The 27,491-nt window shown below is 34.9% G+C and overlaps 2 protein-coding genes, 1 long non-coding RNA gene and 1 pseudogene across 5 annotated transcripts; 2 read left to right on the top strand and 2 right to left on the bottom strand.

Moving 5' to 3' along the window:
• Positions 1 to 522: 522 nt before the first annotated feature.
• Positions 523 to 5,731, bottom strand: LOC18587551 (tRNA-specific adenosine deaminase TAD3-like; annotated as a pseudogene). The gene is made up of 7 exons (XR_016028799.1): positions 5,019 to 5,731; positions 4,882 to 4,933; positions 4,688 to 4,767; positions 4,246 to 4,393; positions 2,884 to 2,983; positions 1,380 to 1,838; positions 523 to 747 (listed from the first exon to the last, which is right to left on the bottom strand). The product of XR_016028799.1 is annotated as a tRNA-specific adenosine deaminase TAD3-like (transcript).
• Positions 5,732 to 6,171: 440 nt separating this feature from the next.
• Positions 6,172 to 10,261, top strand: LOC18587550 (Protein kinase superfamily protein). The gene is given in 9 exon segments (XM_088802784.1): positions 6,172 to 6,474; positions 6,582 to 6,618; positions 6,621 to 6,808; positions 6,899 to 7,234; positions 7,461 to 7,493; positions 7,495 to 8,017; positions 8,337 to 8,523; positions 8,627 to 8,993; positions 9,964 to 10,261. Coding segments are annotated over 9 exon segments (2,064 nt in total). The 5' UTR covers positions 6,172 to 6,207; the 3' UTR covers positions 10,090 to 10,261.
• A 1,189-nt stretch (positions 10,262 to 11,450) lies between these two features.
• LOC18587549 (peroxisomal nicotinamide adenine dinucleotide carrier-like) lies at positions 11,451 to 15,889 on the bottom strand. Of its 2 annotated transcripts, none has more exons than XM_007011386.3 (11): positions 15,731 to 15,889; positions 15,540 to 15,629; positions 15,365 to 15,439; positions 15,117 to 15,247; positions 14,723 to 14,777; positions 14,206 to 14,358; positions 13,852 to 13,920; positions 13,658 to 13,768; positions 13,235 to 13,303; positions 13,031 to 13,085; positions 11,451 to 11,781 (listed from the first exon to the last, which is right to left on the bottom strand). In XM_007011386.3, exons 1-11 carry the CDS (start codon positions 15,809 to 15,811, stop codon positions 11,597 to 11,599), a joined length of 1,074 nt encoding a protein of 357 aa, XP_007011448.3. In that variant the 5' UTR covers positions 15,812 to 15,889; the 3' UTR covers positions 11,451 to 11,596. The 2 variants fall into 2 exon arrangements, with proteins under 2 accessions (XP_007011448.3, XP_017984674.2); XM_018129185.2 differs by having other exon boundaries at positions 11,758 to 11,858.
• Positions 15,890 to 20,020: 4,131 nt separating this feature from the next.
• On the top strand, positions 20,021 to 22,440 carry LOC108663699 (uncharacterized). The gene is made up of 3 exons (XR_001929709.2): positions 20,021 to 20,563; positions 21,742 to 21,796; positions 22,032 to 22,440. It is a non-coding gene; the product is annotated as an uncharacterized LOC108663699 (long non-coding RNA).
• Positions 22,441 to 27,491: the final 5,051 nt, after the last annotated feature.

The following is a 27,491-nucleotide window of genomic DNA, read 5'->3' as shown; positions in this document are numbered from 1 at the left end:
TTGCCATTGCAAATTCACAGCTCATTTGTAATCGTAGCCAGGGTTTATTTCATTTATGTCATATTAAACAAGTTGGCACCTCTATGTGTACTCCAATCTTAAGTATGCACTACTGTACAGTCAATCAGAAAGGATTATATACGTAGTAATGCACCCATTAAGGGGAAAGACCTTCTTAGCTGCTAGAAGCCTAAAATTGAATAAACTAAAGAAGAAATAATCAAAACGTGTTATCAGGCAGTTTAATCAATGAAGCTGTAGTGGAAGAATTTTTTTTTCCCCTTATGTATTACGTAGGGATTTATGAAAAAGAAGGTAGCTAAAATTTAGAAAACACAAAAATACAGCATGAAATTCAACATGCTTAACCAACAAGCATGTCCTTGACAAGCAAACAACTTAATATAAGGCAAAGCAAACCCTTGACCAAAACCATTGCACTTTTAACCAGACACAAGCGAGCAATCACAAGAAAGTCTCATCCCAGTAGAAACTGAAAAGCCTTTAAAGTTTGAAATCAAATATTCTAAATCTTAATATCAAATTATAGATTAAATTAGTTACATTCAGTTTTTCATTCTATAAAAAAATTAAGTAAAACATAAACAGAAAGAGAGATAAGTTTTTTTTAACTTAAATTGTACAAGGCTCCCAGACAAGATAGATGTCGTAGCCAGTACACAAATAAGGCCTGACTAAGGAGTGGGAACCTTCAGTATGAGCATCCTGTTCCCCACCATTGTTGACCTAAAGTAGTAGCATTAGACACAACTGATATAACTCCAACCAAACAAGTCTCTAGAAACCTTCACATAATTATTCAACATATAGACTGTTGCTTCAGTAGTTACTAGAACTGCTACATATTTTATATGATTTTTATATGATGCTTTGCATATCATTGGGTACATCATGTTGAATCCATTTTTTGAGTCCTCAAGGTTGATTTTGAATCATTTTGTAAAGATTTATGTTTCGCATATAACATTCGTACGAAAAACTAATCACAAACCAACTTTTCCAAAAATGGACAAATTTAACCTACTTCAAATATGTTCGACAAATTTGCTGTCAATGATCAAGAAATTGTTATTAGTTTGAAAAACCCATAATTTTCTTTAAAGATTAAAGGAAACTGTAGTTAAACATAAAGCTATGCCAGTTACATTTTTCTTCTTGGATGGCAAACATATTTTAATAAAGTGGGTCAATAAACATCCTTTTAATTCTAAGAGCAAGCTAGAAAAACCACTACAGAATAAATATTGTGTGCAGAAAAACAGATGGTCTCCAGTAGAATTTTAAAACAGCATTGGAGGATATGTTTATATGCACCATCAGGATGAATATTGAACACAGGCAGAAGCATGTTAACTCACATTTGCAAGGTTGACGATCTTTTGTCTCTTTGCTGGAGAAACTGAGGGTGGAGAATGAGCGCAATCAACTTCATACAACTTTTCATTGTGGCCAGAACCAGGGAACAAATGTCTGTCCCTGGCAGCAGAAGCTTCAATAGCGAAAATAGCAGCATGTCATAATGGGTGCCAATAACAAGGACTTGTATGCAATGGCTGCTGAGCCCACTGCCGAGGCTTTAAACAAGAAACAGCAGTGTAACATTGTTGGAGATTATTAATTGACCCATTTGAAACCATAGTTATATCTCTTGCTATCCTGTTAGCATCAGCATGAGAAGTGAATGTTTCCAACTGTTTAAAGCAGCAGGTTTCAGTCTTTGCTTTATCTGTTTGCATATGCCAAGAACAGACTTCATCACATGCACTTGCAATTATCAGCTTAACTGACGGATCCACTATTATAGTAGGATTGGAAACCTGCAGAAAAATGTAGCTTTAGATGAGAACAACATAATATCTGCAAACAACAGAAACCAGAAAAGAGAGATGGAAAAACACCAACAGAAAAGGATTTAAGGCATACTTAAATATAATTTAATGAAATAGGACTTCCTTCTACATGGCCTTATTTATTCAGGTTCGGTTATCTTACACAGGCCATAGATATGCAGTTTATATTAGGGTTTAGAGAGAGCTCATATGCATAGGTTATTTTGTCGCATCTGTTATTTTTTATCACTGAAAATTTTGAATTGCAGAGTGAAAATTTTTGAAAAAAGATAAATTTGTTTAAGTGACAGACCAGGAGTTAAAAGCAGTATCAAGAAACAGTCCTAAGGTAATTTCATGAGAAGCTAAACACAATTCATCATCAATAACCAAGTGCATCAAATCTCTTTTCTAATGAACTCTTAGGGCTTAGTTAAACAGCACATCCATAAACAGAAGTTCATCAAAAGCTAATGCAAGGCAGCCACCAAACTTAAGTAAGCCTTAAAACTCCTAAATTAGTCACATTAAACAAAGAACTAGTTAGTCTTCTCTTTCGTTAATCCTTCTGCAACATAAAGCATATTTTCCTTATTTTCCAAGTATTAGGGTTTCAGGCTTATATTCGGAACTTTGCATTTTACTAGGGTTTAGTTATAAATGCCTTGTTAGTTCTGTTTGTAGGAGGCTTGGCTATACAAATTATTGAGATATTGAGATTTCGGATATTTGATATTTGAATTATTGAGATATCTAAGGATTCTAGCAGAGAATCCACGTTATTGCTCAAGTGTTTCAATTGTTCTATGTCAAGCACCCTATGTTGTCTCTAAGTCAACTTCCAGGAACCAATCATGGGGTCCTGATACTGTCTGCCTTGTAGAAATCACTATAAACCAATATTTATAGAAGCTCTTCTTCCAGTTTGTGGGCTCTTTGCTATTGTAAATGGACTGGAAACAGCCTATAAGATAGATATCCTAAAGCAAACAAAGATAAAATGACTGCATGAGAAAACAACTAAAATAATTACCAAACTATCTCCAGACTTTGCCAACTCTACAGTGGACTTCATAAAGCTGAAAACTGATTTAGTATCCTCTTCACTAAACCCAGTAATGCCATCAATATTGCTGCAAATGGAAAAGAAGAGTGATTGCAAAGCAAGCATATCAGGAAACATATTATAGTCTTTATGATATAAAGGATTACAGCTTGTGACAGGTATCAAAAATAAGTTAAATGACTGATAAAATAATTTTAACTCCACAGATTATAAAAAGTTAAACATTCACAATCCAATCACGATTTCCTCCAACATATAGCAAGAGAAAATGTGCCAATCAAAACGTTTCCCATGCAACCAAAGTGAGTCCTTACGTGGTGGTAATAATCTCTTTCATATCCCAGTGTTTGAATAAATAAATGAACACCATTTCCTACTCTATTACATTTGCTATCCTACGAAAAGAAAGAAAATACAACAAAAATACATTTTAGGCTATTGCTTTCACACTATCAAAAGTAAGAGCATATTTTGAGTACTTAATGTGTCCTGAAATTATTGTAGTTTCCCTAAGTAAAAGTTGCTAATTTTGTTTCAAGATTGAACATAATTTTAGAGCTTCTGATTAAAATTTAAGAAGCTGTTACTCCTACTACGGAAGTTAACTAGTGGCTAGCCCAAGCGTGAAAGCATATGTTTAGACTTTCCACTACTCTTTTGATAATGCTGCATATTTGCTAACCTATAATTCATTTAGGTAATATTTTAAAACAAAACATCACACGAAGAACTTCAGGAGGTCCCAAGGGTCGTGCCTTCTGTAAAGGCAGCTTTTAGAAAAAATATTTAATAGGAAAATGAAAAGGGAAAAGAACAAAATTTTCAATCAAGAACTTTCTACTTCCACCGATTTCAGTCAACTGAAAAATTTAACAAAACAAAGAAAACAAAAGAGCAAATTCACAGGGAATAAGTTAAAAGAACACAATGTGACAAAAACAATGATAATAATAACAGAAGACAGCGACAAAGAGAGAGAGAGAGAGAGAGAGAGAAGACCCATATAGAGGTGCACGAACATCCACAAAAGAAATAATGAAACAAAATATAAAATGGGGCAAACAATTTCCTAAGTTTTAAAACATCAACAATTTTAAAGAAAGTGTAAAAGGACAACAGATATGATATAGGAAAGAGAATCAAGATAAAAGAACTTTTCAATCTAAAGTTGATATTCGGCACCTTCATTTTACATCAAGGAAGAGCAGCAAGGCAAGGTTACTGTTCATTGTTATCCACACACTTTAATACTCCTTTGTATTGGATGACCCACTGGAAGGATGGGGGAGGGGGAACTAAAATTAATATTAGATAAAATAATGTTACTACAATATTAAAAAAAAAAGACGGCCCACTTTTATAATGAAAGGACACAAGTTGTAGGAATTCACAATCTCCTGCACTTCCAGTGGCATGCTGTTGGATTGTGTTTCATTTTCACAAGCTAAACATAATATCACAGACAACTCTGGGCTTCCTGTCACACAAGCCAATTGAAAGTCACATCCATATGCTTGAGATTTCCATAAGGCGACAACACAAAAGATGTCAAATAAAGAGAATTAAAAGCAGCATGCGAGCATAATGATTTCTGAATGTTCAAATAGGATTGACATTAATTACCGTTATGAACATTTTAATTAAGGTTTCATTTCTTGAACAAAAATGAAAGAAAGAAAGGAGAAATTTTTCAATACACACTCACACACACACACACACATATATATATATTGTCTAAGAAAACTAGGCATTCATTGATACTGTCCCTGACCCCCTTGGACTTGGAGATGCATTCTTTGAATCCGCTTCACATGACGGAGATTTTCAAGTGGCGCTATCTGATTAAGCCGCCTATCATTCCATCCCAGATTGCCAACCACAAAAAATAATACTAGTATTTAGTAACATCAATTTTATTCTGGTTTGAATAATAAAGAAAAAGCAGAACTAACCTTCTTAACTCACCTTACAAGAGTATTGGCATGTTTTGCATCAATTACGGAAGCATAAACATTCACTGTATTTGTCAGTTACAGAAATAGAATCAGAAACAAAAAAAAAAGGATGGGGTTTGCGGTGGTGGTGGGGGTTGATAAACTCACCAGTGGGCTGCTGGCCGTGGGGAACACGTGGCTTGTCTGTAGTATGAATAATTTGCAGTGTGTACTTGTCCATTGTGATTTTGTTGAAGCAAAAACTGGGCTTGTAAAAAGTTGCCTAGCTCGAAAAAATGGCAATTCGAAAGTTGAAATTTCAACTTCACTTCTCAGTAGAGAGAGAGGCAAGAAGCAAGGGAGAAAGGATTTCAAGTTCAGCAGGCAGCACTGTGTTACTGCTTCTGCCGCCTGCAGGGTTAAAGCCCCTCAATTCAATTGGTCCCTTTTATGCTCTTAAAATGCAAAAAGAAAAGGAAGAAAGAGTCAGCTAGCATTTGCAGACAACAAAAGAAAACAGAAAAAGAGGTAAGGAACAAGAAAAAGAAGAGACTTAGTGATGCTATTGTCTCGGATTTCCAGTAACCCAAACCAAATTGGTTATAAACATGTAAAATCCCCGCCAGCCATTTTCAGTAACTAAACTCAAAATATCGGCACTACAAATTCTAGAAACAAGAGGACAGAGGATAACAACTGGTAAAGCATCAGAAGAGTAAATTTACAGATTCAGGAAAAAGAAAGCGGTAGACAGGGAAGAGAACGCTCACCGCTATCGGTAGATACGGAGATGGAAAGAAAGAAATTAAGAAACTCGAAAGGCCTAAAGTGCCGTCGTTTTAGCTTCTAGCAGTACACTCTTGACTCTGTCTGCGGCAATGGGTGAGAGAGCGACAAATGGCAATTTTTGGTTCACTTACACGCATGGCCTTTATACAGAAAAAAGGAAGCTGTAACTGTTAAATAAAATCCACATGCCCCTCTGATTCTATATAAAAATTGCTTTCAATCTGTAAACATCCTTCTTTCTTCCTCGCCAACACCACCGCAACTGTCATCCGCTGCTCCACTCAACCTGTGAATTCTCGTCCAACTTCTTCCTTCCTTGACAGGTACCTACTCTTCGAAATGGACAATTGTTTGTCAATATAACTATTCTGTTTAATCATTATTAGACTGGCTTACAAAATTTTTAGCTTTAGGGCTGTGAGCTTTCCGTTTCCTGAATTTTACGTACAACATTCAAAGTTGAACATTTTACTCATTCCTCTTGCCTCCGATTAGGGTAATTGGCTGCTTAATTATCCTAGTTTGTTGAGGTAGAGGAAAAAGAAGGGGGCAAGTAGCAGTGGCAGCCATGAGTCTTGTTGTTTCAGCCGGTGGTCACTCCTTCTGTTTGCAGGCCCGTAGAGGGTTTTCAATTTCGAAATCAAAATTGCCCAAATTGAGCGCGCGAGCTGCTTTGACAGAAGCCAGACCCAGAGTCAATGGTTCACTTGCGGTGCAAGTATTGGGAGGGGACCGAGCAGAGGACCTGCAGGCCGAGGCCAGGGCCATGGCACGTGCTGCCAATGCCTCTGTCTACAGCCCTGAACTGCTTGCGCGCAAGTATGGGTCACGGCCTGTCAGGTGATGCTTTGATTTGAACCTAATCAATGATAAAATAAAGTCGTTATAAGGAATTAGTTAGGTTTCAAGTTTTTCTGATGAGAATGAAATTCTTATGATTAGGTATTGAAGAGGACTTTGGAAATCTTGGTAGCCTTGGGTTCTTTGCTTTGAAACTGTTGTTGGAGCAAAGGAATGGAACGCTGGATCGAAACAAGAGAAAGCGAGCTGCTGAGTTGAGGACGATCTTCACCAGATTGGGGCCTACTTTTGTAAAATTAGGTCAGGGGTTATCCACTAGGCCTGACATCTGCCCGCCCGAGTATCTCGAGGAGCTCGCTAGGCTGCAGGTTATTTTCTCTTCTCTTGGGGTTTTGATTTTGCTGTTATGCTCCTTAAACAGTTCCTTGGCTTGGATTAAGTCAGTCTGCTATTTGTAGGATGCTCTGCCTACATTTCCTGATGCAGATGCATTCTCATGCATCGAAACAGAGTTGGGGGTGCCACTCGACTCCATTTTCTCTTCAATATCCCCTTCTCCTATTGCAGCTGCCAGTTTAGGCCAAGTCTACAAAGCTCAGCTTAAGCATTCCGGCCAAACAGTTGCTGTCAAGGTGCAACGACCTGGTATTGAAGAAGCTATTGGACTTGATTTTTACCTCATAAGAGGCCTAGGATTTCTCATCAATAAATATGTTGACATCATCTCCAGCGATGTTGTTGCCCTAATTGATGAATTTGCCCGCAGAGTTTATCAAGAGCTCAACTATGTGCAGGTTAGGTTTTTTCACCAATCTTATAACATCACATTTGATTCCCTCCTTTGTCTTGAAGAACAAAAACATCCTCAACAATCCATCAACTTGCTTTTCTTTTAGGGAAAATTTGCCATGTATATCTTTTCTGAATTTGTGAAACAGGATAACAAAAAGAGGTGCATTTGTCTTAATTTCTGTACCATTTTTTTGGGGTATGATTGTTAATTTTGACAGGTGCCTGCAGGAGGGACAGAACGCAAGAAAATTCAAAATGTTGTTATGCTGACAGGGAGGATATCCTTGTTCCAGATATCTTTTGGAATTATACAAGTGGCAAAGTATTGACAATGGATTGGGTTGATGGAGTGAAACTGAATGAGCAAGCTGCCATTGAAAGTCAAGGTTTGAAGGTTTTGGATTTAGTGAACACAGGTATCCAGTGCAGCCTCAGACAGCTACTAGAGTATGGATATTTTCATGCAGATCCTCATCCTGGAAATCTTTTGGCAACACCTGAGGGAAAGCTTGCTTTTCTTGATTTTGGAATGATGAGTGAGACCCCAGAGGAAGCAAGATCTGCTATTATTGGTCATGTTGTTCACATGGTCAATCGGGATTATGAAGCTATGGCTCGTGATTACTATGCTCTAGATTTCTTGTCCCCTGATGTAGATGTCACCCCAATTGTGCCAGCACTGCGAGACTTCTTTGATGATGCTCTTAGCTACACTGTGAGCGAACTAAACTTCAAAACACTAGTTGATGGTTTAGGTGCTGTTTTATATCAATACCCGTTTAACGGTGAGCTGATCTTTTTCATTTACTTTTGAGAGCTATCCTCAAGTCTGTTTACTGTATGCTTATATAATGGACCATAACTGCTTTGTTGTATTATAGTAAATGAAACAGTGCTTCTTTGACTGTTTTCTTTCTAACTTATTAACCTTTTTCGAAAAAATTTTACCACTATCATCATTTTGTATCCTGAAATTGTGATGTCTCAAAAAAAACACCTCCTTTTTTCTCGATACCCCTAAAGACTGAGTGAGGAGGGAGTGGATGCTATAAACTAGATAATTTCTTATGGAGTCTAATGTTTTGGGTTTCTATTTACTTGCAGTTCCTGCCTATTATGCACTGATATTGAGGTCACTTACTGTGCTGGAAGGGTTAGCCCTTTATGCTGATCCTAATTTTAAGGTGCTGGCTGCCTCATACCCATACTTTGCTAAAAGGCTTCTAACAGATCCAAATCCATATCTGAGAGATGCTCTTATAGAGTTGCTTTTTAAGGATGGGAGGTTTAGGCATGTATTTGCTTCTGCTGATTTACACGTCCTCTTTTTCTATGCGCATTTTGTTTGATGATATCTGCCCACCTAAAATCCCTGTAATTTCTGTTTGTGACAGGTGGAATAGACTAGAAAACCTTCTTGTTCAGGGAAGAAAGGACCGAGATTTCACCGCTAAAGATGCTTTGCAACCTGTTTTAAAGCTACTACTGGGACCAGATGGTGAAGAGCTTAGGACTTTAGTAATTAAAGAGGCTGTTCGTGTTACTGAAGCTGTTGCTCTATGCACAGTTGTTGATACATACAACTCTGTACCCCCTTTTATGCGTACTCTAATGTTCAATGGCAATGGAGGTGGACCGCTTGCAATGAGCGCTGCTGAATTGGAAAGCATGATAGAGCTTCGGGACCAGGTCTTTAGAATCTGGGGGCTTCTTCGTTCCTCTGAAAATTTTGATCCAGCACTTTTGCAGCCTATTTTACAAGTAAGTAAACCTTATTTGTGGTAAAGTTTGGTTACAGTAGAAAAGAATATACAAAGACAACACAGAGAGAGACACAGAGAGAGAGAGAGAGAGAAGCCATAATTAATGCAACACTGTCTCACACTCCTGTTAAAATTTCATTTTAATTGGTTTTAATGTCTGTCAGTTCTTTTAGTCAAAATATTTTGGATGATTGATATATTATACTTTATTGAGGGCTAGTATTAATTGTTGATATAGGGTTTAACATTGCATAAGATGCTCTCTTATTGATGTAATCCAGAATTAATTCTAAGCTCTTATACATTTTCTTGTATCTGGTTGTAAGTATGGATGATGATTACACTTCGTAAGCACGTGAACTTGAAGACTCATGGCATCAGAGTGTTAAGGAGTTAAATAAAGAAAAACTCTAGATTATTAAGCTATGAACTTAGTAGCTCAATGACAGTTTCATTGACCCTCTGCCCTTTCACCGAAAAAATGGCTGCCCAAAGATTCTAAAATCAAATAGGGAAATACTTTGTCTGCCTTTTCGTGAAGGCTCTTCACCAGGAACTCTTTTTCATTGTGTTCAATAAATTTGTATTTTACTGTAGTGTGAATTGAGCAGCAAAGCTGTTAGGGGATTCCAGGTACTGATTTATAGTTTAAAAGTTGGTGCCTTGATGGCTATGGGAAAATTGACAATCCTAGGACTATTTTCTAGAGCTCCAGAGACCACCTTTCCAAGACATGTATATATTTTTGTAATTTCATCAAGATGTCTTTTAAGAACCTTTTTTTTTTAAAAAAAAAAAATTGCAATCATTCTTAATTGATCCTTTAAAAAGCCCAATGTTAGAAGCCGTGGGGAGTTCATGCTGAATTAAAATGAGGATCTAACTTTTGGATGTAGCAATTGGTCCAAATCATTCTTTACACAATTATAATATTCAATGGAGCTGGCTAATGAAGGGTTCTTGAGCAGGTCCTTCAACAACGTGATGCACGAATGCTGGGGGGGCGAGTAGTTGGTGGGATCACTCAGCGTCTTGCAGCTCGCTTACTGCAACAAGTTCTTCGAACACCAACAGTTCCTACTTCAAGCTTATGAACATTGAACTTTGGGTAAGCTGATAAATGTATTTTGTATACCTGAAAATCTATAAACCATTCTTTTCCTGTCAGTTTATTCAACTAAAAGGAATGATGTCCGAAAAATTATACCAAAAAGAATACACCTTTTGGGAATGTATCTTCTTATCAAAGAATACACCTTTTGCAAACTGTTTCTATTTTGTTCAATGGTAGATGTGTATATCCCCTGCCTAAAGTTTGGGTTTTAGAATAAATATTACATAAAAATACCATGTGGTTTGACATGAAAAAATTTTGCCCACTTTTTTAATTTTATTATGTCCTTAACCATAGGATGTTTTTTGCTATAATTTACCAAGAAAAGTAATAGGAAATGAACACATTTACAGAAATTCAACCTTGTTCAATAAATTATTTGGTTCAGTATTAAGTGTATGTATCTCTTTTTTCAAATCCCTCATTTATCCAAATAAAAAAAAAAATTCAAGTTACGGGAAAGTGAAGATATTCACCGAAATTCAACCATGTATTGTGTTTAATAAACTGTTGGACTTTTTTTTTCCTTTTTGGTGGTGCAAGGGCTTGCAGCTTTTTTTTGGGGGGGGGGGGTGTTGGGGAGGGGGCCAAATGGCTCAGCAGTAACATATTATTTGGGTCTGGATATATCTTTCCTATTACGAAATAATGTTGACATTGTAAAATGAGGGAGAAATTTGAGTTGATAACTTTTGGATTTGTATCTTGCTTTGCAAGAAGAATAAATGATCAAATTATTTGATGCTTAATTGTGTTATTATGGTGATTGGATGATGTGAAAGATGGTGCGTTTATTTAGCAAGAGTGCGAAAGTTAATAAAGGTAGTAATTGTTTCAGCATCAGACTTACTTGTTTGGTATGGTTAGTGTTTGGATTTAATCATGTCAGGTGTTGATTGTTTCTGTGTCACTTTATGTTGCTTTAGTTTAATTTGTGCTGGAACAAGTGTATAAGCCCAATACAAGAAGATATTATTTGGCCTAGTCAGGCATTTTCTTCTGGAGATCCACTCGCAAATATTGTGTCATAAGTGGGAGTAGGAAGCATGAAGAGTGGGCATTTCTTTTCGTACATAAAATAGCAAGTATGAAATATGGATGCATGAGACTATGTTTAATCTTGTAAAAGTCACGGTTAAAGGATTGGGGCCTGTAATTTTATCTCTGGGTCCCATTTCAAAGTTCTTTGAGGATTCTAATAACAGCTTGGGTTTCAGGCAATGAAATATGATTTATACAAGATTAACCAACATTGCATTGCAGGGTGAGAAGCAAAAGGAAGGAGAAACAGCAACATATAAGCAAGGCAAGAGCTAGAATGTTACAATTGCTCCTAACTGCTTGATAAGTAGTGTATTTATTAAGTTAAAAGCTTTGTTGTATAAGTGCTTGCTGCCAAATATCAGCCTCATAGGATCTGTCTGATGTCCTATTACAAGAAAGCTTCATCAAAACCATTTTTCATATGAACAAATTAAGAAGATACCTCAATACATGATTAATTTATTCAACATTTTATGAATAAGGAACATGTAAGCTTTGACAAGTTCCTCCTTGACCATGAAAAGTACAGAAGCTGCAAAAACACTCTGTACAATCTTTGTGCTCATCCCCTTGTAAAAGCCACGCAATCCCTCGTACCTCATCATTTTTATTATCGCATCAACTGTACCTGTCCAGTTACCATTTTTGCCAAACCATTACCAATTACCATGGAGATGGTGGACACCTAGAGTAACTACTATACCCCTTTGAACAAGACCAAAAAAGTTTGTCATATTAAAAAGGTGATAGCAAAGGTTACACTAAATGTAGATGGCAATTGATATTTACCTTACTGAACAAGACAAAGAAGTAGCCAGAGCTACTCTAGGACTCCAATGTCAACTGAGAAATTAAAAAGCCTTAAGCCTATAAACAGAATTTAGACAACACATGTACACAGCGGCAAGGCAGGCTACAGAAACCTGGATTCACAGCCTCTTTCCATACCTACCTAATTAGTTTCTCATAATAGCTACTAAAGCTTAAAAGAGCAGGGGGCAGTGTGCGTGACTTGTTAGAAAAAGCTATATGTATTTGGGACCATCACCAAAACCTTTTCTGAAGCCACTTATTACTCACTAATTATAATAATGGATGAGGCTCCTCCACTCAAATGCTTCCTGATGATCAAATTTATGACTGAAAGGTAACTTCTAAGTATATATGACAGAAGCTGAATACTTAGTAAAGGTGCAAAGAAAGAAAACTAGCCATTTTGAAAATGGAAAACCAGAATATGCATAACATCAATTGCTGTCAACATGGAATTAGCTACAAATAGGATTACTGCCAGATAGATCAAATGAGGAAGCATGATTGAATGTTATAATATTGCAGCACAACCAGATATGCTTTATTACGCATAACCTTGGCAATATCAGATTCACCAAAAAAATATTAGGATCCTATATATATATATGATCAGTGACAAGTCATAAATGAAGACAACAGGATGACTGAAGAGTGAGTGCATAAAATGTGTAAGGAAGCTTTGAATTTGGAATGAAACTAAACGAGAGCAAGATCCAAAAAATGGATGCAGAAGATCCATAATACATGCATAATTCAATATACAACGCCTGTAACTTATATCTTGCAGCTTCCTAAGAATATATTATTAGCATCAGGTGGCTAACCATCAGCAAAGACAATGGCTCATGGAAACTACAAAATCTGACACTCAAGAAAAAATAGAAAAGGTGTACCCCAGTTATTATAAAGTCACCCCAGCCAAAACTATGTTATTGCAGATAAATTGTCGAAGAAGGTTTATTCATTTATAACATGAAGAAAAGAAATGTGGTGACGGCAAAGATGATAAATTGGCAAAAAAATTTTGAAAATCGTGATAGGGCTGAATTCATCTGATAACAAACCTGAATATCTTAGTGATATATTTCCACCAATCTCCTGCTTAGCTTGAAGCCTTGACTGTACAAGTATTTAAGAGAATAAAAACAGTAAGTTCCTTAAAAAATGTTGTTGCAAGACAAGGACATAACAAGGAATCATCACACTTGCATTGACGAAGTGCACAACTATTTCTGAATTCCTGACGACGAATTTCTGCCAAACTTTACCTTGACAACCAGCAGAGGGTATGTTGTTACAGTTGCCCCAAGTTTTGCCAAGGCTCCTAGTGCGAACACCTGCTAATACAAGACAGCAAGGCTTAGGCAAGGCCACCATTGGCTATTACTATTTTTGATGAATTGGACTAGTTACATAGTGGGAAGGATGGGAGGTTGAAAAGTCATTGACGGTATCAAATTCAAGATTTGACCATAGCTGGGGTACCAAATATGTGCTTAACCCATTGTAATTCTATCTTTTGTTTCAACAAAAAAAAAAGTTATCTCCCTTTTAGATGATATATTACAAACAAGTTTTTGACTGTTCTGATGCCAATGGGGCAAAACCAAATTGACATAAAAATGCAACTCCAAAACTATCAAGCAGCATGCATCCCAACACTAATAGTTTGTCTCAAAGATATCTTGTACCTCCAAAGCTGTTACATTTTTTAATCCATGCTTATTATTAGCAGCACGTTTTTCCTTCAGACGCTTTAATGAGCTCTCATATATCATGAACTGGATTGAGGGATTACACACCTGGCATTACACAAAATCTTCCATCAATCAGAAGCAACTAAATAGTTTATCCATCGTTTACATATATCACTGTAGAGGCTAACCATAATGAGTGTTGGGATGATTCCTTTCCAGAATCCACGTATTCCTGCTTCTGTATAAACTTCATGAGCCTAGATAATCATGAAACATATACACTTGTGACTTGCAATGAACGAATATGATGCTTGTCATTTGTATCATAATATGATAAAAATTATGTATAATTTTGAAAATCACAAACTCCAAGAATAAATAAAATATCTATTTAAAGTTAATAAAGAAAAAGAAACCAGAGGAAATGATCACACCAATTATATATGTCCATGTCATAAAGAGTGTAACAGCAACCTTTCCCCAACCCTGAACCCCAAGGAGTACTTAAAAAGAAATGGAAAGAGAACTGCACAGATACCAACCGCTTGAATGGTTCCATAAGGATGAGGCTTTGTTGAATCAAGCTCAGCCAATTTATCTTGCAGTCTTGAACTTATTAAGCTGTTTTCAGAAGCCTCCCTCAATAGAGCTTCCCTTTTCAACTCCGCAATTTTTCTTTCTGCTTGAGTATGAGTCTGAAGTAAAAACAGAGAATGCCATGTAGTTGATCTTCAGGGGATCACAAGCACTATATACAGACCAAACTATCTCACTTTGTGAGCATTCAATGGTTATGAATTTTTGCAAAGCCTACTTGTAGGAGTTGGGTGGGACTGCCATTACAAATAAAATTAAACTCCAGTATAGTAGTACAGATAGAGCATCATTCATAGATATTAATATTGTGGTATATTATACATAAATTAGAAATTCTAGTGGATATGCAACATTGTGTTAACATAAACTTATTTGGTATATACACTAAACCTTCAAAAACCAGCACTAGTTGTACCACAGACCACAGCAATAGAGGGATACAAAAGGAAAGCAACAACAGACCTGCATACGGGTCACAAGAACCCATATCGGGTTTGTGAGCAATACATTCAAGGACCTGCAGGATGAGATAATTTTAGTCAATTATTGAGGAAAGTGGAAAGCCTCTTCATTCATAAAAAGGCAGCATTACTTTTCCTAACTTTTTTTTTTTTGTAATTATATTTACACAATAATATTACTTGTCCTAACTTTCCCTGGTCTAACTATTACACTTTTCTGCAGCACAGGAAATGCATTAGATATTTTAGGACCAAAACGCATTTCCAAGAAAATAAAAAGAAAACCTATGGCTAGGGGATGTATATGACATTATTAATCCTCACCTGGATGTATCAACGCATGGAAAGTTAGTAGTATATTAAATTGGAATGGCATAGAAAAGGATGAGAGTTACCCTGCAAGAGCGGCTACAAGAAGCCAAGAAAACATGCCAACAGTGCCATCCCCACGTCCCTTTTGCTTACGGGCCGCTGCAATAGCCTCAGCCTTATTTTTGAATAGCTGATAAAAGTAGTAGTAAATGCCCTGAGACCATGACATGAACATTAATACTGTTAGAGTATAAAGTGAGCAGGAAGAGCCTGAGTAAAAAAATAATGTTATAAAATAGAAAACAAAGGCAGTAGCAAGTGAAATACGTACCTGTGAAGCAGCAGTTCCAAATAAAGAAGGCTTAAGCCCGGAGTAGAGTCCTCCCCAGCCTTCAGTTCGTAGGACCTACATGCAGAATCCAATCTCAATAGGGCCCGAGCCGGACAGAAGCTACCGGAAAATCACTTGGAAGCATAAGCAATTTCAAAGATGACAAGTGACGTACATGGAGGATCTGAAGTAGCGTGCCAGTGCCAGTGCAAGCAGCGGAGGGTTTGGACTTGGCGACTCTCTCCGTTTGTTGACGCGTGTTCACCTTTGTTATATTGGCTCAGGGTCATGAAATTTTTCGAAGCCATTTGCTTCTCTTTTGCTTTAATTTAATTCGAAAAAGAAGAAAACATTAAGACACAGTACCGTCTGAAGGGGATAAGTGATGATCTGAGCAACGATTCCAGCGCCTGCACCTGCCACTCCATTCGCTATTGCGTTGGACATACTTTCTTCCTCCCCTCCTCTCCGAGTTATCCTCTACCTACTTTCTTAGTTCCGACACTTCATTTTCATATTAATCCACTTGCGCTATCGTGTATTCATTCATGATTAACGGTTACAGTTTCTTACAGCCTTAGCTCGTTTTTCTTTCTTTTAACCCAACGTAAAAATAGAATAGAATAGGGGTAATTACCCATAAGTGAAATGGATTCAAGATATTGAATAAATGATGTAATGAAGATAAAAAATGAGACCCCAGTGTATTTTGGTTATGAAATCAATTAACTTTTTCTTCCCTTCACCATAGTAATTAAAATTCTAAAACTAATGTGTACATGTCTTACTATAGTGATTTGTATATTATTAAAACAATATGTACATTAATATATACATTATAATACATAATAATGGAGTGTCATTCACCCTTAATTTTTTTATATTTTAAGATATAATATTATTATTTTTTAAAAATAAAATAAGATTTCAATTAAAAGAAATTGTGAAAAATGATCAATCTTATAAACTTATTTTAGAAATAGCTTCCAATATAAAGTTAACTGTTTTTTCTCAATTTTAACGATAAGATGATAAAAATGTCCTTAAAACCATTTCGGACATATTAAGCTCTCAATTTCTCCCTCCCTCAATCCAAGCAACTTAAATGCTCTGTCAGCTTTCTCTCGCCATCCAGGTCTCTCAACTCATTCAACTCTCTCAGCTCTCTTTAATTTTACCACCATTGTCATATCTCTCTGATTTATCTCTCGCAATCTCAACGTATCACCATCGATCTACAGACACAAGAGTAGAGATGACGTCAAGATTTTTTATAAGCTTAATTGGTTTACATTTACAAAACACCAAAATTGATGGAAAACCCACTCAATTTATTTCTTAAACATTGTTTGTAAATTAAAATACTAATCAGATTTGTTACTTTTACATGGATACTTGTAATAGATGTAATTTAGTTGGGGTCTAAAAAATCTATTGAACATGGCATGGCATGTAGCAAAATGTTTGAACATGATGTGTAGAAAATTTTTTATGGCAATGGCATGTAGCAAACTATTTTTGAACATGGCGTTTAGAAATTTTTTATGAAAATGATGTGTAGAAATTTTTTTATGAAAATGACGTGTAGAATTTTTTTTTTTTTTTGCGAAAATGATGTGTAGCAAATTGTTTTTAAATATGGCATGTAGCAAAATTTGGATGAATATGGCATGTAACATTTTTTCAACGTGCTGTGTAATAATTTTTTTTTTCGACATAGCATGTAAAAACATTTTTTCAACTATGAATGCAGCAAAAGTTCAAAATTTGGTGGGTAGCAACTTGTTGATAAATTGATTTGATTTTGCAGATTATAAAGATTATAGAAAAAGATGTAAACCCATTACGTGTAATATAAATTATGTGTGAGAACTTGGTTTCATCATAACATATTTGGTAATGAGTGGGTTTGAAAATGGCCTTTTTATTATGTAGGGGAAAAGTAATTCTACTCATTACCATGTCTTGTATAATGATGAAAAAACTAGTATCAAACAGAATAAACATATGATAATATTAAAAGGCAAGCCTAATTTATGCCAATTCCAACTTAAGATAAAAATCAAATTCTATGAGGTAGGAAATGATAGCATAAACAACAAACTTACAAAAAAAAATTTGAACATAGCATGTAAGAACAACAAGTTTTCAACATAGTGTGTGGGAAAATTTTAGATCATGGCATAAAATAACTTTTTTGATAAATTGACTTTGACACTTTTTTTTTAAAATTTAAGCGACGTGCCAAATGTATGACTTGTGATAAGACACGGTGATCATTGGGTCAATGGCATTTACTAGAAGGTAAGTCACGAATACGAGGGGTTAGGAGTGATTTGCCATTTACAGGCTTGTGAAGCTAGTTGAATACGTAATTAAGGTAAACTCATAGAATCACGAAATTGAGTTACATGTATTGATTAGTTTCTCGAAGAGCTATCACGCCCAATTATCAAGGATGATGAGGATGATGTATTAATTTTATTAGAGCAGATGAATGTTTGGACGATTTACATCACCATTAAAGAACGATATACGAATGTTATGTTGCATGAGCAAGTTATCCAATATGGTAATCACCTCAATTAGATTTAGATTTACATTACATCACATATACCACACCATTCAATTCTTAACCCACAATAATGGCAATCGACGTATACACATGAGTTTGTGCAGTCGTATACACAAATGTCATTCTCACGATAGTTGGTTGTATAATTTTGATCAACATGTGCATTAAACTAATTACTTGTTGTTGTCCAACCAATGCAACCATCAAGTGATACTATAGAGGGTCTAATGCCATATTCAAACCACATTGCAACATTCAAGGATGAGGCCACATCTGATCAAGGTGAAGATGATTGGTTTCTCACCAGTGAAGATTACTTTGCTGATGATTCTGATGGTGGGCACGATGACTATTTAGAGGACGATTGAGTTTACTACAATGACATTTTGAATTGCAATAATGTTGAAAGCAATACAATACATGCCGAAGGTGTAAATTTAGGAGATATTTAGTGTGATGACCCCATATAAAATAACTCTATCGATGGTGAAAATAGGATTCGTTCGCTTGAGACATTGCCTGATAACATGATCAGGCAACCAATTCAATAACCAATATCAACCAAGAGCATCATTTTTGAAGAAGTAAGGGTATCTCTTTTATTGAGGCTTTTGAAAGAAAACTTTTTCGATGCTCAGATCATGGCAGTTAACGCACTTTGTCTTTTAGCTAATGAGCAAAAAAGGATAATGATTATTATGAAGGAAATGATGTCTTTAATTGTGAATCGTTTATCAAGAACATTGCCAATGAAAGATCAAATTCAAGTGGTGAATTTGGTTACCAACGTCACAGAGCTCAAGTTAGAGGTGAAGTAATACGATTTAATTAAAGAGAATATATTATGACGACTAGTAGCGTTGTTGTCATTTGAGTTATCTGGCCTATGTTGTTGTCACCTATGTCCAATAAATATTCCTGTCTAGCCTCCTCTAATGTGGACTCAAAGGTTTCGTATGCCCACGACTACAAAACATATACATTGCTATTATTTTGAAAGATAGTTTACATATGAAAAGAAAAAAATAATAGCATTCAGCTAACCTTATAACACCTCATACCCTCGTTTAGCAGACAATGAGACCCTATTAATAAGATGAAGGATCGCTTGATGTAAATTTAAGTGCCATATAGCAGAAACGGGCGAAAAGAATATTTTGAATTAAAATATTATTTTTTGAATAAAATAATATTAAAATATTAATATTTTATCACTTGCGAAAATTGGTTCCGAAGGAGGGTAATATGACTAATCTAAATGGGGGAAAGGAAGTAAGAAAGAATTTTGAAGGAAAAATGATATTAGTGGGGCCCACGCTTTGTCATTAAATTAAGCTAGCGCGAGTAAGTAAATATTTAAATATTGTGGTGATACCGTGTTGAAGTGCAACTTTGATATTTTGATTGTATACGTGTAAAGGAATAAAGATAGAAGGACAATTGAATTTAAAACATGTTGGGAGGACCAAATTGTAAAAGATGAAAGTTTGGAGGGTATTAAGGTAAATAAAAAAAAGTTTGTGGATTTATATGTAAATTTTAATATTTGGAGATAAATGGACAATTATTGATCCAAAAAGAAAAAAATCAAAAGATATTACGTATGGGCAAGCCGCCCATGGGGAAATTGTGGAGAGAAAATAAGAAGATAAAGATGAGAGAAAAAGACAAGATAAAAAAATAAAATAAAAAACAATAATAAATAAAATATAATAGAATAAAGAATGAGTTGGACAGCCGCCCATGTGATGAATGAGGTAGTCAAAAATCTATTTTAAGGTATGAATTGGGATGTAGGGGCTGACCATGAAGAAAAAATAAAAAAAAAAGATAAAGAAATAAAAAAAGAATAGGTGAGTGTTGGTGGAGAAAGAAAAGTGAGAATAATGTGCCATGTGATCAATACTTAAAGAAAGTGCAAGGAAAAGTCAACAAATGGTAGAAAAAAAATAAATGGATAAAAATCAAGTCGGTCATGTGAAATAGCAAGTGGATAAGCACGGCCTGGAGAGGAAAAATGAAAAGAAAAAAAATGATGGAAAAAGGTGGCACGTGGGAATTCGCCCATGGTGGCAAGAAATAAAATAAAAGAAGTCATTTTTAAGGCTAGGCATTTGTGAAGTTCAGCCACAACCAAGAGAGAAAGAGAAAGAAAGAAAGGAAGAAGAAAAGAAAAGGGAAAGGAAAGGGAAGAAAAAGAGAAAGAAAAGAAAAGAAAGGTGAAGGCTCGGGTAGTGAAAATCAAGAGAAAAACCATGGGAGAAAGGAAGAAATTCTTGTCTTTTTCTTCCATTTCACCCATATTTTGATGCTTAGAATCTCAAAGGCATACATGCACACATGTTTTAAGGAGTGATTCAAGGGCATTTGGAGAAATATCAAGTGGGTTTCAAGATTCAAAAGAAATAAGGTAAGAATTTTAATGTTTGCTTGAATAATCTTTGGAAATGAGTAGGTAATTGTGTAAGTATGTTTGTGGCAACAACGGTGGCCATAGGCGTGAAGAAATTGTGAACTTGTGTGTGGAACCTAAGCAAAAACCAAGAGGTAACAAGTGATAGGCGATTAGAATTAGCTAGATACGCGCCCGAATCAATAGCGATGAAGCATCTTGTTATTGTAAGGTAAGTAGAAGATGTCTATTTTAAAATTTCCATATATATACACGTATGATTTATTTTAAACGTAAAATTTTGGACAGCATGAGTTGGTAGAACCTTAGGGATTTTGTGTATGCTAAAATGTTTGAACGTGTTTTGAATATATAAGTATAAAGTATATGCGTAAAAGATTTTTAAATCAGGGAACAAGCATTTTAAGATGATTTTATTCAAATGTGCCTTATATTTGTGAGGTGTGCATTCATGATTATAAAGCTTACGCACCATGCGAATTGTTGTTTCAAATTCATGCACAATTTTTATTTTATAAAAGTAATAATAGATTTTATCATGCCTTATGTTAAATGCTTTGGAAATAATTTTGAAATAAAATTTCAGGGGCATAACGTAATTTCTAAAATGGTTTTATAAATCGAGAGATTCGAGAATAGGTCGGCTGTCACGTCAGTTAAGTGTGACCCTCATGGATAAGTGAGTTCTAGTTAGAGAACTTTTGAATCACCGACAGGCTATTAGACGTGGCTGGGGCCATGGTCTGTGATATATACGTGGCTAGGCCACTAGTGATATGCGGTTGCAATCGCTTAATTTTTCAATGTCGGCCAACATTGTTGAGACCACCATAGCATATGTGGGGTCCGTTGGAGCGAGGCTCCCGGATGTTATTACGTGTTAGCAAGACCATGAGTTTTATTTCATCTCCTACTCGAGAATAAAAATCTCTTTGGGTTATCAAAATCCTATTTTTACGTATAGTGAGAATTTAATGATTTTCAGTAGCTCCCTTGTTTATTTAATGATGTGGATTTAATTACTCGCACACAAGGTGATTTGCGAACTTGTTATAAGTTTTAAAGGTTTAACTTTACGGGAGCATGCATTTACATTGATGGGGTTTCAATAAGTTATAAAAGGTTTCGACAACAGAAACTTTTATACGCGTTGATTTTGATATATATATATATATATATATGTGTGTGTGTGATTTGAATTGATCAACTTGTATTAAAATTCTGGATTTACCTATAAGGAACCCATTCCTTTTTGGTTAATTGTTTATGTATTCTTATATTTTCCATATTCAAAATCTCTACCTTATCGTTTGTTTCCCATCTATACCATATTCACAGAGTCTATGATCACTGAGTCTGTGAGACTCACCCCTTTATCTTCTTTTGTAGATAAGTGATCAGTGCAGGCGTGTCGTCCAATGGATCTAACTTTGCTACAACGTAGGTAAGGACATCTCATAGCCCTCTACTCTAAGTTGCTTTGCTGCCTAGGGTCGTGTTACATAAAATTGCTAGATGTTGCAAAGTATCGTTAACTTCATGGATATGTATTGTTCAAGATCTTGTGATCGATATTTAATTATTATTATCTAGAATGAAGTAATCAATAGTACATTTATTATTAATCACTTACGTACTTAAGAGTATATTTAATGAATTTAACGAGAATCTCAAATTAGGCTTGTTCGGGATTTGGAGGGTTTACTCGCAAGTCTCAGACACCGGTAACGATCAGGATAGAGGTCGTTACAAACCTGCTGAGAGGACTCCAACTTTTGAATCTCCTAGTAGAACTCCTTGGGCTTTTTGATTGCACTATCATCTACACATTCGTGGGTAAAAGTCATCTTTGTGGAAGCCAGGAGCAATTAAATTCAAGGTTGATATGGTTTGGCTCATGGGGACCATATTTAGTGACTGGCTGTCATTGTAAGTTTGTTGCTTTATTGGGACTTCATATTTTTTTCCTGTTTGTCCTTTTGTTTGGATAGTTTTTAAATTGTGGTATCTGTTGATGAATTGATGTGAAATTCTTATGGTGTTTGTTGATGGACAACTTAGAAATTTACAGTCTTTGTCAATGAACAACTTTGTTTGCTTTTCTTTTATGGCATGTTTGGTCAAGCATGGGAGTTGGCTTCAAGGGAAAAGGAGATCATGTCTAAGATACTACTAGTTAGCCTTCCCATCGTTAAAGACATACTCTCTTCCTCTTTTTTTTTTTAATTTTTACATTTATACTACATATTACTTTATATGTATTATATCTATTTTGATATTTTGGCAGAACAAAGTGCAAGTTCCTTTATGTCTTTAAAAAAAAAAACTGTAACCATTATAATCACCTAACTGATACATGACATGCCACTCTAAAATATTATATGAAAAGGAAAATGATAAATGTTAGGTGACACTATTTGTATTTGCACACGTAAATCTGTAAAGGTTGCAGTATAAACGCTTATGCTTCTTTGAGGTTTTATGAAGAACTTTAAACCTCTTCAATAAGTAGTCTTCAATCAACCTCCATACATATTAACCCCACAGGAAGACATTCCAAGTGTCAATGTCCTCAACCAATGCCAACAGCTAAAGCATCACCTGTCTTCTATAATCTTATCCAAATAAAATATTATTCACAATCAAGACAAGTGTCATCTTTGTTGTGTCTCCTAGCTACTAAAAGTTGCCTTTTCAGAACTTATCATGCACCTACTATAACTTCACATTGTCCCCCCCCCCCCCCCCCCCCCCCTCATTCCAGTATTTCTCATGAATTTTTGCAAAGATGGCCTTAGACAGTTGTGTGAATATGTTCAACATGGGGCCAAACTTCAATCTTATAACAAGGTAAAACTCTCACTTCGAAAAGCGCACTTTGGTCTTGTTAGCAGCAAACTATAACTCATGCTCCATTAACTCAAGTTCAGTGGTTCTACAAACCATGATATTTTGCAAGAGATAAGTGCAAAAAAAACCTTGTGGATGGATGCTCAGCAACATCTTGAAGTACATACACTTCACTGCATCGTATTCCCTTTACTCTAAGAGCGTCTTGTTTATGTATTGCAGTTGCGACCACTTATAATGGGCGTTAATGGCAATGCTGAAGGTCCACTTGTCCCTCAGCACAATAAGCGAAGCATCAAGGTTTTTGTGCTCTCCCAACTCCATCTACAAAACATATCAATCATGCACGTGTAAGCTACAAGCCATTAACAATAAACCTATTCAAAACAACACACCATTTAGAAGAAATTTATTATTGTTGCACACAATGTAGAACAAGTTAAATGTTGACACACCTAAACCATGTAAATTAAATATCGTAGTTTTATCCAGAATATAGGGAAAGGAATGAATGTACAATGGATATTAAACAAAATAAAGAAAAAACCAAGAAAAAGATATCAGTGTGTAACCCTAAACCCAAACCCTTGATAAAGCAACAAAATCAACAAAAAAATCCACTAAAAACACCAAAAAAAATTCACCATTGACTAAGTGACCCCTTCACATAGTTACAAAATTGTTGTTGTGATTTATTACTTTGCTCAAAACTTGGTCGAACACTTTGGTAGCTTTGGAAATGAGAAACGAATCAAACGGTCTTTACTTTCTACTCTTACTTGACCTAGCATTTGTGAATGAGGAATAAAATGCAACGGCTTGTTAAATACCTCATTACTAATAAACACGACCATCCAATTTCAAACGATTTCATTAAAGGTATTTTTGTCTAAAATTTTTTCTATTGGATAACAACAGTTAAAATTATGTCATGTCACATAATCTCTCAATGGCATATAATAACAACATTTTTCAACATGGTGTGTAACAACTTTCATTTCAAATTGGCATGTCCAAATATTTTGCAACTCTTATGGTAATAATTACTTTTTTTTAACATGGCATGAAACAACTTCATTTCACCAAGCATGTACTTCAATTTTTTAAACCATGGTGTTAATTCAACAATTTTCACTCTAAACCCAAATCATATGACAAAATCCACATTCTTTTTTTTTTTGAATCATTGGTGTCAAATTAGAGAGGCCTACTGATAAAACAATTGTTGAGGCTATTACATAGTTCGTTCAAGCTTGAATGAAAAGTCCTTTAATGTCTTTTTTTTCTACTAGCTTAAAAAAGTTTTATTGATCATTTTCTTTTTTCTTTAAAACTTGAGTGCATTTGTCCATGGTTTCATGTTAAAGATATGATTTTCCAATATAGCATTTACAACATTGTTCATTTATAACCTTCTCTCATTGTCGAATTAAGATACATTTCTTGGACTATATCTAATTTATTTCTATTTTCTAATTTATGACTACTACATGCCATGCGTAATGACCAAGTTGTTGTACGAAATGTGTCAACAGACACTATTATTACAAGCCATGGATATTAAGTAATTGTTGCTAAACACCATACTAATATATATTGTCACTTATAGGCTATGTCTATATATATTGTCAATTACATGTCATACATATATATATTATCAATTACCTATATATATTGTCAGTTACACGCCATGCCTATATATTTTGTCAAGTATACTTTATGCGTAAATATACATTGTTATTACACGTGATGCTTAACTCTATTGTAAATATAGGTAGTATTAATTATGTACTAACATAAGGATTCATTTACAGTCAAAACAAGCTTTAAAATTTGAAAGAAAAAGGACATCAGACCATTTTCACTTAACATATCTTATATTCCCTTTGCACCATTAGCAATTTATTTTGAATTCTCTGATTTTAATAGTTGCTTTAAAGTTATTTTTATTCTAAGCTTCTCCAAAACTCTTGCATTTTTTATGAAATACTCAACCATTTCCAATTTACCACCAAATTAATAGATTTCAATCACCTTAAGTAAGAAAAGAGACAAAAAGGTACCTTTTGATGTTAATGACAGAATAAATCTCTAAAAAATCCTTGAACCCAAAATGAAAAGGGAAAGTGTATAAACTTAGAACTTTAGAAATGCATAGAGTAACTATTAGATATATTTTATTTAATCCATACATTATGAATGATAAGAGTCTCCAAGTTAATTCTTTGCCAGTAAGTCATTCTTCTACTATCTACATGGATCAGGTTATGAAACATGGGCACATGCTTCTTGCACAAATCAAAAGCTTAAAAATGAGATAATAATAATAAAAAATAAGCAGTTTTAGATTATAAATTGCAATAAAACTGTAAATTCTATATATTACACTATTAAAAATCATAAACATAGATCTAGGGCATAAAAATTTACAAGCATCCTTTTGGAGTTTGTTTTGAAACTCTCAATTATGAAATATTTGTAACAACTATATTTTCAAAATGTTGCATCAACAAGAAAGAGTCAATGAACTTACCTGCAGTAACTTATCATTGAAATAAAGTGATCAAACAATATTAATTACATTAAACAAATTACTTACAGTGTCAACATTGAACTCATCTCGAAATCCATTATGTAGATCACTCATCTCAACCTTGACAAGAGAGTGTAAGTTTACTAATGAATAGCTTTTTAATAGAACACCACATTAGTTGATGCAGATAAGACTTAAAAGCATCGAGGCCAACATGAAAAGGTTTATCAAAGATATCACCATGATGATCTAAATTCAATTTCTTTAGTGAGGTTTACAAATATTTAACTTTGTTAAACTTTCATATTGACTAGAAGACCAAATCAACGACTTTTCAAGCACAGGGCAACCAGACAAAAACCTTCGAATTGAATCATTATCGACAAAGTCTACACCGCCATCATGGATATTCTTCACACTTGGAAAAGATACATTGGTAAAGATGCTCATAACAATAATGTATAAACATGTAATTCCAATTTCACAAATGTCTTATTTTCAAAGAGACTTGCAGGTAGCATACCACTAAAATCATCTCTAATGGACATCTATAAATAAAGTTCTTGATACTTCATCGTAATGCAAAAGACAATATCCACCCAAAAAGTCGATAACCATCAAGATCTTTGTATAATCCACTATAATTGATACCAAATCTCTCAACACATTCCGCATTATGGAATAACAACACTCTATCCATAAATTTTATGAACCTATATGGAGGGTGTGTGTCATTAGAAAAATCAAGAGTAAAAACTGATGGAAGAAAAAACTTCCACCTACTTGATAAAATTGAGATGCGAACTGCATCTTTTATGAGAAACAAGGATATGACGTCAAACAGAATTGAATCCGGTAAAGCGCTGAGTTTTTCAATGTTATTGCCTTTAGGCCATCAAGGGTTGGTTTTAGTGTGCTTGGGGTGAGTGGCCATTAGAGGATTTTAATTTTAAGTTGTTTTCAATAAAACTCAATCAATTGAAATGATCACAGAAGTTTGAAATAGCTTTTAATTGGATCAATTCGGGCCCAAGCCTGAATAAACTTAAGAATTTGAAATTTCTTAACTTAAGGTTTTATAAGGGATTTTCTTCGATTTTAGACAAAATAAGTGTTTTCGATGGGAAAAAATTGTGTTCTGATGTATGAAACTGATAAACACTTCAACTGACAACCATTCCTTAAAAAATAAAAATAAAAAGACATGCAGAAAGTTAAGAGAATTTGAAGATTTGCTTCACAAGTTATCTTCAAAATGACTCCTTAAAGTGTTTAAAACCTTATTTAGAACAAGTTAAATGTTCTTACATGCCATACTAAGTTATTATACACCATGCCTAAATTTCCTCTACTGCTACATGTCAACCCTAACAATATTTGATTCAAACACGCCATGCGCCATCCTTAAATTGCTACATGTTATGCATAATCACTAAATTATTACACTACATGCCTAAAAATCAATGGTTGATACGTAACGTGTAACAACAACAATTTTCACCAAGTCCTACATGCCATGCCTACATTACCAAATATTGCTACGTGCCATGCCAACAAATAAAGTTATTACACACCATGCATAACAACTAACAAATGGCCTGCATGTTTTGTGTTTGATTGAAAGCATCATACCAAGAAGCACTTGTATTCATCCAACAACTTTAAATTTAGATACAGAGTTTTGAGATGTTAAATTAGGAGTCTTGATTCTCATTACAATGATTAAATGTATAGAGATTAAATGTCTCTTTAACTA

Source organism: Theobroma cacao, chromosome 10 (genome assembly GCF_053813885.1).
Source record: "Theobroma cacao isolate CCN51 chromosome 10, ASM5381388v1, whole genome shotgun sequence".
Classification (NCBI taxonomy): domain Eukaryota; kingdom Viridiplantae; phylum Streptophyta; class Magnoliopsida; order Malvales; family Malvaceae; genus Theobroma; species Theobroma cacao.
The sequence above is the reverse complement of the archived record's forward strand: the minus strand, read 5'-3'. Positions and strand labels throughout refer to the sequence as shown.